The 12323-nt window shown below is 36.6% G+C and overlaps 1 protein-coding gene across 1 annotated transcript in view; it reads right to left on the reverse strand.

The window, feature by feature from the left end:
* Positions 1 to 6034, reverse strand: part of mbo (Nuclear pore complex protein Nup88) — a 205781-nt gene extending 199747 nt beyond the window's left edge. Inside the window, exon 1 of the mRNA XM_074092573.1 lies at positions 5752 to 6034. Coding sequence (XP_073948674.1) covers positions 5752 to 5961 — 210 coding nt within the window. The 5' untranslated portion in view covers positions 5962 to 6034. The remainder of the gene's footprint in view (positions 1 to 5751) is intronic.
* Positions 6035 to 12323: the final 6289 nt, after the last annotated feature.

Genomic DNA, 12323 nt, shown 5'->3' on the forward strand with positions numbered 1-12323 from the left:
GGAGTTATGCCCTTTTAGAATAAGCACATCTTAAAAAAAAAATTAACAAATTAATTAATAATCGTAGCGAAATTTTAAAAATATCAGCGTCTTTCTCTTTCTAAACGGAATACAGAGAACGAATCAAATTATAGTCTTAGAAATATGAAATCTTGTCAATTTCCCACGTTTCGCATCCAGCCCGTTCTACATCCGCCCCGTTGTACTGACCACTATAAATCGCCCAATGAGAAGTAGTGATTTAATCGGAAACCCCAGGGTCCCTAAGGAAGCCCATTAAACCGTATGGTCAGGGGATAATTAATTCTGTGGTAACATTTCAAGTGAGATTAATGACTGCGATCGAGCTCTTTCGATGTATTAAGTTCGCTGGCTTTAGTAAAACTTTATTGTTCTTAAAACTGTTCAGTTGAATAAACAAAATTCAAATTACAAAAAAAAAACAGATTTAGCAATACAAATCTTAGAGCAGGCATTTTTTTTTAGTTGGTGGATATTGTGTAAACCATGGCCGATGGGGTCAGAAGGTTCTCGAATGGCGTCCGTGGACCTGGAGACGAGCAGTCGGTAGGCCTTCAACAAGATGGAGCGACGACCTAGTTAAGATCGCGGGATCGCGTTGGATGCGGAAAGCACAAGACCGGTCTGAGTGGAGAGTCTTGCGGGAGGCTTATGTCCAGCAGTGGACGTCTTTCGGCTGACATGATGATGATGATGATGATTGTGTAAACCGAGTTTTAATCTTGTTGCTATCTCTTGCATATCGACGGTTGAAAGGAGAAGTTGACTAAGCGATATGTTTGTGAAAATTTTGAGACAACTCAAACAACAGAGAAAAGTTAACTAATTCCGAACATGACATGTATATAACTCACTATCTTAAAAAAATATTGCTTAGTCAATTTCTCCTTTCAACCATTGATATGAACTAAAAAAAAACAGTTTACATTCTGGCTAGCTACTACGAAACTCGAAGTTCGTATCGTACCGTCCCTCTCGCTCTCGTATTAAATAGTATAAGTGTCAGAGGGACCGTACGACACGAACTTCGAGTTTCGAGTTTCGTAGTAGCCCTGCTGAATGTCAGAAAAACACGACTACTTAGATAGATAGATAAAAAACTTTATTCACAAACATGCCATGACAATTGTACAAAAAACAAACGATTCAAATTGTTACAAATAAATTAAGTTGTCACGGCACAGCCGCGAAAAGGCGCCGACTCAGCATGTGCTGCGAGCTACATTGCTGTCACAGCGCTGATATTCTGTCGGAACCATATACTTCAGAATGTTGCCTACGTGAGGCTACGTGTCTATGAATTATTGCATTAATATGTTTTATATTAAATAAATGAAATAGGGTACTTTATTTATAAATAAAAAAATAAATATCACGTGACACTTGACACCAATTAAACTAGTCCCAAAGTAAGAAAAGCTTGTGTTATGGGTACCTACTAGGAAAAAAAAGAAACGGGAAAGAATTAAAACATTTTTCCAGTAAGTAGGGTTTTTAAACTATAGGTAGGTGTTCAGTTTAAGATTCCGTAGCCGTTATTAAACAAAACCGGCCAAGAGCGTGTCGGACACGCCAGGAATAGGGTTCCGTAGCCATTACGAAAAGATTAAGTAATATTTTTCTCAGGATTTCGTATTTTGTACAGAATATTCCAAGTTTAGGTATATTTTATGCCTTAGGCTGCTATTTACTCTTAAACTACTAATAATTCTCAATAAAACTTAACCGTTATAGTTTTCCTTGAAAGTTTGACATACTACCATCCTGAGTTTTTTCAAATTTTTCCACCCACTGGTTTAGATTTTAGAGGGGGGGGGGGACGCTCGATTTTAATGAAAATTTGCACTTTAAAGTTGAATATTTTGCAAACGTATTACTGAATCGAAAAATCGTTTTAGCAACCCCCTAATGGTTTTAAAAGACCTATCCAACGATATCCCACACTACAAGATTGGATGAGAAAAAAAATCACCCCACTTTACGTCTATGGGAGGTACTCTAAAAAAAATTGTTTTTGATTTTTTTTGCACCATTTTGTCGGCATAGTTTACATATATATTCGTGCAAAATTACAGCTTTATAGCATTGGTAGTCCCTGAGCAAAGCCGCGGACGGACAGACAGACAGACATGGCGAAACTATAAGGGTTCCGTTTTTGCCATTTTGGCTACGGAACCCTAAAAAGAAGAAGAGGATCATAGGCAGTGACTCACACGTGGGGGCAAATCTTCTGAGCCTCGAACACCGTAGACGAGTGGCCTGCGTTTCGGTTTTTTATCGGTTACATTTCGGTGAGTGTGCGGAGGTTTTACATAACCTGATACCCCCTTCCCCTTTCCGTCACCGAACGACTCGGCGCGGCGACCATTTTCCCCCATATGTTGTAGACATTCCTCCATTACGCACGAAGCGGTTTGCCTCTTCTTTCATTATGCGGACGGCTGAGGAGTGGAACTCTCTGCCGAGGTCAGTTTTTCCGGAACGCTATAATGTGGACATCTTTAAGGTTAAAGTGAACAGACACCTTCTAGGCAAACGTGTACCATCTTAGGCCTCATCTTCGCCTTCCATCAAGCGAGATTGAGGCCAAATGTAAGCCTATTATTTATATAAAAAAGAAAGCCAGGGAAGAGGACTCACTCAACTTTTAAAACAGTCAAGTCAACAGTTAAGTCACGTTTACAACGGTTCAGCTAGCCGTTCTCTAGTAATCAGCACACATAAAAAATATGATGTGAAAAAGTTTACCAACAAAAGAGCGTATCTCCACTTAGCTTCTATGCACTTCCGTCCTTTTGTTGAGACGTGTAAGGTTTTGGCGATAACTTAAAAACGGTGAATCCAATCACATTGAAACCCATTGTTGAAAGTATTAATTAAGTTTTACTTTTGTGATTTTTTTCAATTTCTTGAACATTCGGTTTTGAACAAAAGGGGGGGAGGGGGGGGGGCTGCTGTGACAACTTTTGGAGCAAAGTTGGTAGACCAGTGATGTATTTATATATCTACCTATTTAAGTATGTTTATCCATTGGAAAGGCTTAGTATAGTACCCTTCTCATAAGAAAAGTTTTGCTTACTTTGGGGCTCAATTGGTGTCCATTCTCTTGTGATATTTTTATTAATTACTAGTTCTGTTGCCCGCGACTCTGTCCGCATAGAAGTATGCAAAATAGTTTACATCCTATTCCCAGACCTACGGAATATACACAAAAAAATTCATAAAAATCGGTCAAGCCATTTACAAACACTGTGACATGAGAATTTTATTATTAATTATTTATTCTTATTTTTGACAAACAGAGAGAGAGAAGCTTTTTTATTACATGCAGAGCAAAAACAAGGAAATTAAATATGACACTAAGAAACAAGCCTAAAAAAAGCATACATTAAGAGTTTATATACATTATGTACATACAAAAGCATCAAAAGACATACCAAACTAAGAGACATTTTACACCAACATACAAAATAACCTAACAAAAATTAAAAACTTTGTCACTTCAAAGTTCAATATCTCAAAAACGGCTAAAGCGATTTTGATGAAACGTGTCTAAGAACCATCGATAGAAAATTGCGCATTCAAATCGGTCCACCCGTTTAAGAGCTACGGTGTCACAGACACACATAGCGGTCAAAGTTATAACACCCTCTTTTTGCGTCGGGCTCAAAAGGGAGCCAGGGACCAGTTCGGAATAAAAAGGAATTATAATTGTTTTTATTATAAGAAACAAGCACATTTATTTTATTTTACATAATTAGAATGTTTTTAACTTTCACAATTTTCACTCATAACTAATATATATCGGTACTTAACACATTCATAACCAAATATTACAATGCACTATGCTCATAAACCAGCCTCCCAGAGTACCAGATTTTCAGGTTCTTGGTTCTGAATGGCAACAAGTTTTTATTTTAGCAACAAATAATAGTCATGAATGATTCTGTCATACAACTTTGTGGAGGAGCAAATCAGCGCACAATGACCAGTGGTTTTTGCCTAGTGACAAGAGGTGTTTGTCATCTAAGTGAGCATAAGGCTTGTGTACTGTTGATGTCAAACAAACTGATTTATGTACCAGAGTGGAACCTTTTAACCCATCTTATGCTTAAATCCAAATCCAAATCATTTATTCAGTAAATAGGCCGCAATGGGCACTTCTACGCATCATTTTTTAAACTACCAGCACTTTCTGAAAGACCATCATTGCCAAGAAGAATGCGCCGCAAGGAACTTGGCAGAAAGTCACTTTTTTTAAAATAAAATAATTACAAATAAAATACTTAAAAACTACAGTATAGTTAATAATTATACAGGGATGTATGGGGTCCCTTAGTTACAAAACTAAACACTAACTATATCTACGTTCAGTGGAAGTGTAGAATGCTTCCACCGTCATAAATTAAAAAATAAATAATAGTAATTTAATTCTGAAATATACATTTCAGGTCAAGTAACCATTAAGCTTTTAAGTATGTGATGATAAGCATTAAGTATGTGATGGCAACATGACATAAGTAGCACAGCATCTGCAGGTGGTAGGACCTTGTGCAAGGTCCGCCCGGAGTGCTACCACCATCTTGCTCGCTAATCCTGCCGTGAAACAGCAGTACTTGCACTGTTGTGTTTCAGCGTGGAGAGCAAGGCAGCCGGTGAAATTACTGGCACTTCAGGTATCCCATCTTAGGCCTCGAGGTTGGCAACGCATCTGCAATACCCCTGGTGTTGCAGATGTTTATGGGCGGTGGTGATCTCTTACCATCAGGAGACCCACTTGCTCGTTTACCATCCAGTCGAATAAAAAAAAAAGTACAATGGCTCTACCCAGGTACAGTCAAGTGCAAAGATATTGACATGGCCAAAGTTACAAAAATATGTACACACTACCTTAATGTTACATGCAATATAGTTGTGTATATTTTTGTAACTTTGGCCATGTCAATCTTTTCACTTGACTGTACATAATTCAGATTGTTTGACAGTACCATAAAAAATACCAAAAGTGTAACTTAAATAATTGTACTTAAAGTTTACTTACTATTAAAAAGTCTGCTTTAAGGAGATTTAGGGCCTGTCTCACCACTTGTCGACTAACTTTAAGTGACGGATATCAGTGATGCCGTCTCTGTTTGTTTTGTCCGAATAAACAAAGACGGCATTACTTTTATTGGACACTTAAAGTTAGTGGACAGGTGGTGAAACAGGCCCTTAGTTTACTAGATTTCAATTGTTGCTGTTAGTGTTCAAATAGTTTCATTAAGTATAGTGTACTTTTGATACATAACAGTCAATACTTACTTAAAGCATGACAGTTGCTCCGCAGTGGGACGTGATTTGAAACATTGTGTTTTCTGCTTAAAATCTCAGCCAAATCATTGAGAAACATGTATGAGAAAGCTTCTTATAGGAAAAAAAAATATTATTGTTGTTTTTCAAACTGTATATGAACTTTGTTTGTTCACATAATTATTGTTTGTTTCAAGATAAATTTGGATTAATTTATTGACCTTTAAACTAATGTTTGGTACATTAAGTCATGGAATTGACTTCTAAAATACATTACGTTCAATATGAAAAAGCTATTGCATAATATTGGGCCATTTAAGAGCCAAAAGATTGTTTCAATCCAATGACAACATAACCTCAAACCAGTTTGCTATTTCACGCCGGAATCTTAGAATAGCCGCTGAAAAGTAGGAATAGTGAGCCAAATATACTAAAACTAACCTGATAGGGTGTCTCGTCATCATTTTCCTCCAAATGCTTGAGGTTTAAACTCGTTAAACAGTTCTCAATTGAATTCCAAACGTACAGCACATCATCTCTGAATTCTAACAAATTACGTAGCTTCCCGGTAGGATTTTCCTTCAAACTAGCACTGAGGTCTTTAAATATTTTATGGTTAGATAGCTTCATTTCGTAAGTACGCGAAACCATTGTAAAATTTAAAATTAGCAGTTTGTTTTGCTTTCGGTTAACGGCGCGACGATTTCACGATTTGACAAACTTCACAAAACAAACGGTGACAGAATCAACTTTTTTAAGAGATGGGTTGGTGCGTTTTGTTTCTGCTTCATAACTATGTGGTTTGATTGATGTATATTTTATTACAATAAAAAATTAACAAGCATAAATGTTTATGAAAATGCATGTAGGTTCTACTTTACGTTAAGTAGGTACTAGGGTTATTTTTCACAGGGCTCTGACCTGGATTTTTGTGTGAAGATATCAGTATTTTTAAATTTCGAATTGGTTACTTACCCCACATCCTGGGGTGGGCACTAGACCATACTGGGGTGGTCACGGCCCACTCACCTCCCCCCCTTCCCCTTATATACGCCTATGCACCGGAAGTATCCTAACTTATAGCTTTTACGGTTAAGTACGTATGGAGACACCTGTTTAGTGTCTGCGTTGACATTGAAGTTTGATTTTTTACTGCTTCAAAGAGTAGCATATCTGAGTATTTGATATTAATTTCAGCCTTAATGTTTTTTAACTACAAATGATATTGAACCCTATGGTACTCAAAGCATTTCTTGATCAATTATACATTACTAATCGTACCTACCTACGAGTGCAAGTATCATAACAATGCACTGCTTAAGTTTGTTTTTTTTAATTAAATTCTTGACTTGTACATGCAAATGCATGCATGCTTAAAATACCTCGTTTGATAAACAAGAAATAGGTTTTGTAAATTCATGTGGTCTATGGGAATAGAAATTGATTCGGAATTTAACTAGAAGGGCCATATGGATAAGGTGTCAAGCAAACTATTGAGATTCACATACGCTCTCTATAGATTTAAAAACAGCAATGACAGCATACTATGCTTATGCGCATGCCTGGCTATGGTATGGCGTAATTCTATATGGTAATAGCACATACTGTAATAAACTTTTTATATTGCAAAATAAATGCATCAAGATTCTAGTTAACTTAAAGGGGAGAGATAGCTGCAGACTACATTACACCTCTTTTAAAATAATAATTTTCACATCAATATATATACCTATTAGAAATCAGTAAATTTGTTAAAAAGTAAAAACATTTGTGTGGCCAAGAGAGGGACAACTATTGTAGAGCTGGCCTGGCTTAAGCAAAAAAAAAAAAAGTTAGTTCATTCACAAACCTACGAATTGTAAGATCAGGGACACACCACATGGCGATAAAAAATAAAAAAAATATCTGCTTTCAAAGTGTTTTTATAATCTACAAGATTTTTTCGATTGTGATTAATAATATTATTATTTACCTAGTATTAAGTTTGAAAAATGACAAATGGACTTACAATTTGTTCAGCAATTTGCGGTGCCCTTGCAGGGTTTATGTTGGCGCATTTATGTATTAATAGAATTAAGACCTTTTATACCACATAATTGCAATAAATGATATGACTATGATTATGCTCTGGAATGAACTATCGCCTGCGGTATTCCCGGACCGATATGACCTTCAAGTTTTCAAGAAAAGAGCGTACTCCTACCTTAAAGGCCGGCAACGCACTTGTGACTCTTCTGGCGTTGCAGGTGTCCATGGGCGACGGTAATCGCTTACCATCAGGCGATCCGCCTGCTCGTTTGCCCCCTATACCATAAAAAAAATGCTTGTACTAAATAAAAATAAGCTTTATTGTTTCCTTCATTCATAAAATTGACCAAATCCGCGAAGTATTCAAATTGCCCCCAAATACACTTAGGGGTTGATTCTTAGCCAATATTTGTATACAATTTAGCCGCCAAGGGGAGACGAATGTAAATAAGTCGAAAGATTATTGATAAAACGTGATATTTGTGTGCTTACTGATTGCTACAGTATACCTACATAATAGCTTTGTACTCATACAAAACACCTGAGCAAAAGTTACCTACTTAGACCAGCGGAACTCTTTTAGAAAACTAAATATTTGGCTGGAGTCTTAAAAAAGTCGAAAAACAACTAATTTACTAGGAGTTTGCCTGCTGGTTTCGTTAATTTCGGAACGTTACGGTCTTCAGTGAAAATCAGGGAATACCTTTACTTATTATTTATTATGGTGTGTTTTTTCAAATACGTTATTCATCAACATCTTATTTACAAGCAATCAAGGAAGAACCTTGTTTGCAAGCAATGCATCAGACATTTTTTTTATAATCCTTTTTATTTATCTTAATTTACGCCATAGCTCACAATAAACACAACATTATGATTCCCCAAATTGACACAGTGATAACAATCTACATAAATAGTCTGAAATACTCAGAATAATACAGTTGAAAATTAACCAATTTCCAAAATAAGCCAGTGCTTTTATTGGAGAGGCTATCGTCATCGCATTTTCCAAAAATGGAGCTGACGTGGCTTTAGTAAGAAGAAACTAAGAGAGACTCGACAAAGTCGCCAAGCAATGTGATACTGGCAAGAAAACGCTAATAGTAAAAGCAGAGTTCACTAATGAAGATGAAACAATTCGAAAGTCGTCATTGCGAAAGTAGTTGAGAAATTCCAGAAAATAGATGTATTGGTGAACAACGCTGGTGCTTATTCATTCAGAAGGGAACATTCTCGATGGAAGCATTTTTAAAGCGTACGATGACGTAATGCTGGTGCTCCTATGCTTTTGATTACAAAAGATGCACCATACCTGATCAGAACTATTGGTAACATTGTTAACATTTCGAGTATAACATTCCACGATAATGTGGTGGTTGGTGTTACGAAAGCAGATCTGGATAGTCTTACTCGTTACGCTGCTCTTGAGCTTGGTGGTGCTGGTGTAAGAGTAAATTCCGTGAACCCTGGTACAGTCAAAACTGCTGTTCTGGTGGCCCATGAGGGGTATGAGGCTCATTTGGAGACCATTAAGGATCGCTCTGTTCTGAAGAAGATAATTGAACCTGAGGAGGTGGCTGAACTGACGCTTTTCCTTGCGAGTGATAAGGCTAAGAGTATCACCGGAGAGAACTATGCCCTTGATAATGGATTTCGTCTGAAAGCTGCTTCCATGTTTTAAGCCGAACCAGCCGAACTGACGTAAAGAACATTCCGGACGACAAATTATTTATCGAGTATGTGTATGTGCGTCTAAGTAGTATGTATATGTTATTCTTTCACGCTAAAACCGCTGGACGGATTTGGATGAAATTTGGTATGTAGAGAGCTGTACGTCTGGAATAACACATAGGCTGCTTTTATCCCGATGTTTCCACGGGATTGCGATAAAAGCCCAAAATTTTAACGATTTCTTTTATAATGCAACGTTAGTAAAACCCTCTATGGAATTTTCGGGAATTCCCATGAAAAAAATTAAAGAAAAACATTTATTAGTGCCGAAATAATACTGCTGGTAAAAAAAAATCATTAGTGCCGGAATTTTACATCGAAATGTTAAAATCTATTAACAACACTTAACAGTAGTAGTTCCCTAAATAAATTTTCGCCCATTCGATCGACGAAAACTTCGTCCAACGCAAAGTTCCATTCTTCGCAATGCCTGCTATAGCATTCCATAGAGTCACAAAACATCCCAAAAGCCTCATATGGACGCTGCTGGTATAGCTTTCGTCATACATAGCATTCACTGGCATATACAAATTGTACTCGATAGCATAGTTTTGAAGAAACTGCTTGCTTAGTAGAACGTTCCAAATATTGCATACAAATTTTTAGTGTCAAACAGGGTGTGACTTACTGTTAAGTAGCATATTATATAGCATGGAAACATTATATTTCATTATTATATTTTGATTATACATGGGGGCTCGCCCGCTCTTCGCACTCCTTAGATATAAAATCTTAAATAATAAAGATTATTAACTAAGTAATTATGAAACACTGTAAATTGTAATGCTATTCTGGTTTATAATAAACAGTTAAAAAAAATATTTAGGAATTTTTAAATATAGTAAAGTGGATGATGATTGTACATAAAAAATAGAATCAATCATACATCAGAGTAATACATTATTTACATAATTTTCGATGTTGTCTTTTTGTGGTTATATATTTAGCTACATAGATACAAAACCGATTTACGTAGATAAGAGGAAGACAAATATGTGATAAATATGTATGTTATGTTTGACAATAAATAATTCTATTCTATTCTATTCTATTCTATTCTATTCTATTCTATTCTATTCTATTCTATTCTATTAGATAGGGTCACCGAGTTTAAGTCATTAAAATTTCAAGTTTTATTTACCTGAGCGACTGAACTCCGCCTGATGTCTTTCGATATTCTTATAATCTATTTGTTTTTGACATACATACGGTGTAATACACAGCCATATGTTATGTTATGTTTTATGCAGGTACATACTTGAACTTGGAATTAAGATATCTATGATGGTGACAAAAAAATTAACACATTTGGGACTTAATTAAATAGGGATGTACCTACTCATTTCATAGAAAAAAAGCTGAAGTTAAGCAACGTCGGCCGCGGTCAGTACTTAGATTTGTGGTCGTCTCCACATCTTTTTGTTTCTTTTTAACACGCTTATATTACCTTCACCTGCATGTACCTATCCATGAATGTAACAGAATCTTTCAACTTGATTTTCACCCAGTTCTTCGAAACACCGGGCCGCATTCCAGCTCAAGTTAATAAAGCAGCCGCTATCTCTGGCGAGCTTGGGCACCCCTGAATTGTATCTGTAAATATAGGAGACGTTAATTTTCTAATTTAGAGGTGGAATATTTTAAAGTGATATTGTTGATATAGAGAAGTAAATAGGTAAAATACTGTCGTTTTTTGAAAGATTTACTTTGTATCTTGTGTGAAAAATAGTAAAATTTTTACATAACGGACATTTTTAAGGGTTCTGTACTCAAAGGGCGTCTCATACTAAACATCATAAGGTTTTTACTATTGTAGCTTCGCTGTCTGTCAGTTTATCCGTCCTTGGGCAGTATCTCTAGAATCTTATTATGTAGACAGATAGCTGAACCTTTATAGAGCTTAGATAGACAGCTGAAATTTAGGCATAATGTACTTATATATATTTCAACTGTCACTACAAAAGCAAAACAAACTGAGGATTTTGTGAGATTTTGATTGTTACTGTAATTTAACTTTTGTCCGCGGCTTTGTCCGCATTTAGGTACCATTAGTTCTGGCATTTCAATATCTCTCAACTATAAAGCGGTTAAAATATCGCGAATTTATCCTGATACCTCGGGAATATCGGGATAAAAAGTACCTAATCTCTGGTTTAGAGACATGAAATTTTAAAGGTGTCCGTAATACAACGTAAAAGAAGACCGCAATATAATTTTTGATAATTTCTATTACAATTCTCCAATGTGGTAAAACCCCGAAATTTATTTCGACGGATAGATCGAATGGTTCACAAGAGTGAAGCTTGGTACGCTAGTAGGGTGTAGTTAGCATATGTGTAAGTAATGGCACCTTATGCTCCTAATTTATGCCCTCTCAGACCGAACAAAACCAATACCGCCGTCTATAAATTCTCTGGGACGTCCGAAACACTTGAAGTCTTAACTGCCTACTGTACCACGTAGGTGAGTTAGGGATGGGGCATGGGGTTTAACTAGACTTAATGAATAAAGCAAATAAAACAACAGGTCATCTTTTAGACAGGGTTTTTAACCCCCGACGCAAAAAGGGGGTGTTATAAGTTTGACCGCTATGTGTGTCTGTCGGTCTGTCTGTGGCACCGTAGCTCTCCAGGGAAAACCCCCGACATCGTCACTTCAAAGTTCAATATCTCAAAAACGGCTAAACCTATTTTGATAAAACATATCTAAGAACCATCGCTAAAAACCCTTTTTTTTAATAAAAAAACCGCATTTAAATCGGTTCACCCGTTTAAGAGCTACGGTGCCACAGACAGACACACATAGCGGTCAAACTTATAATACCCCTCTTTTTGCGTAGGGGGTTAAAAAAAGGATCTTGACAGACAGACGAACAACAAGGTACACTACTCTCAAAAATGACATCTGTAGAACTATTGAACTAATTTTAAGTTTTGTTTCGTTATGTTCAATCAAACATACTTACCTACTTCTACCTCGGTCTTTATTAAGCTAATGACATGTATAAAATTAGTAGGAAGCGACGATACTTGGCAGCCTTTTCCAGCCAAGGCAACCTTCTTAGCTAAAATCTTAATGTCTTAGGCAACATCACTACAGCCGCCGTTACATATGTTAAGGAAGGGTAACCTACCTGCCGTGGGAGATACGGGGTGGATTTACACCCCTCATTTGTTTGCGATGACCCCGGTTGGCTATGCTCGCCTAGTATCGTGTCTTGCTTAGCTTCGGGTTATATGGAGACGAGGGATTAA

Source organism: Choristoneura fumiferana, chromosome 9 (assembly GCF_025370935.1).
Source record: "Choristoneura fumiferana chromosome 9, NRCan_CFum_1, whole genome shotgun sequence".
Classification (NCBI taxonomy): Eukaryota; Metazoa; Arthropoda; class Insecta; order Lepidoptera; family Tortricidae; genus Choristoneura; species Choristoneura fumiferana.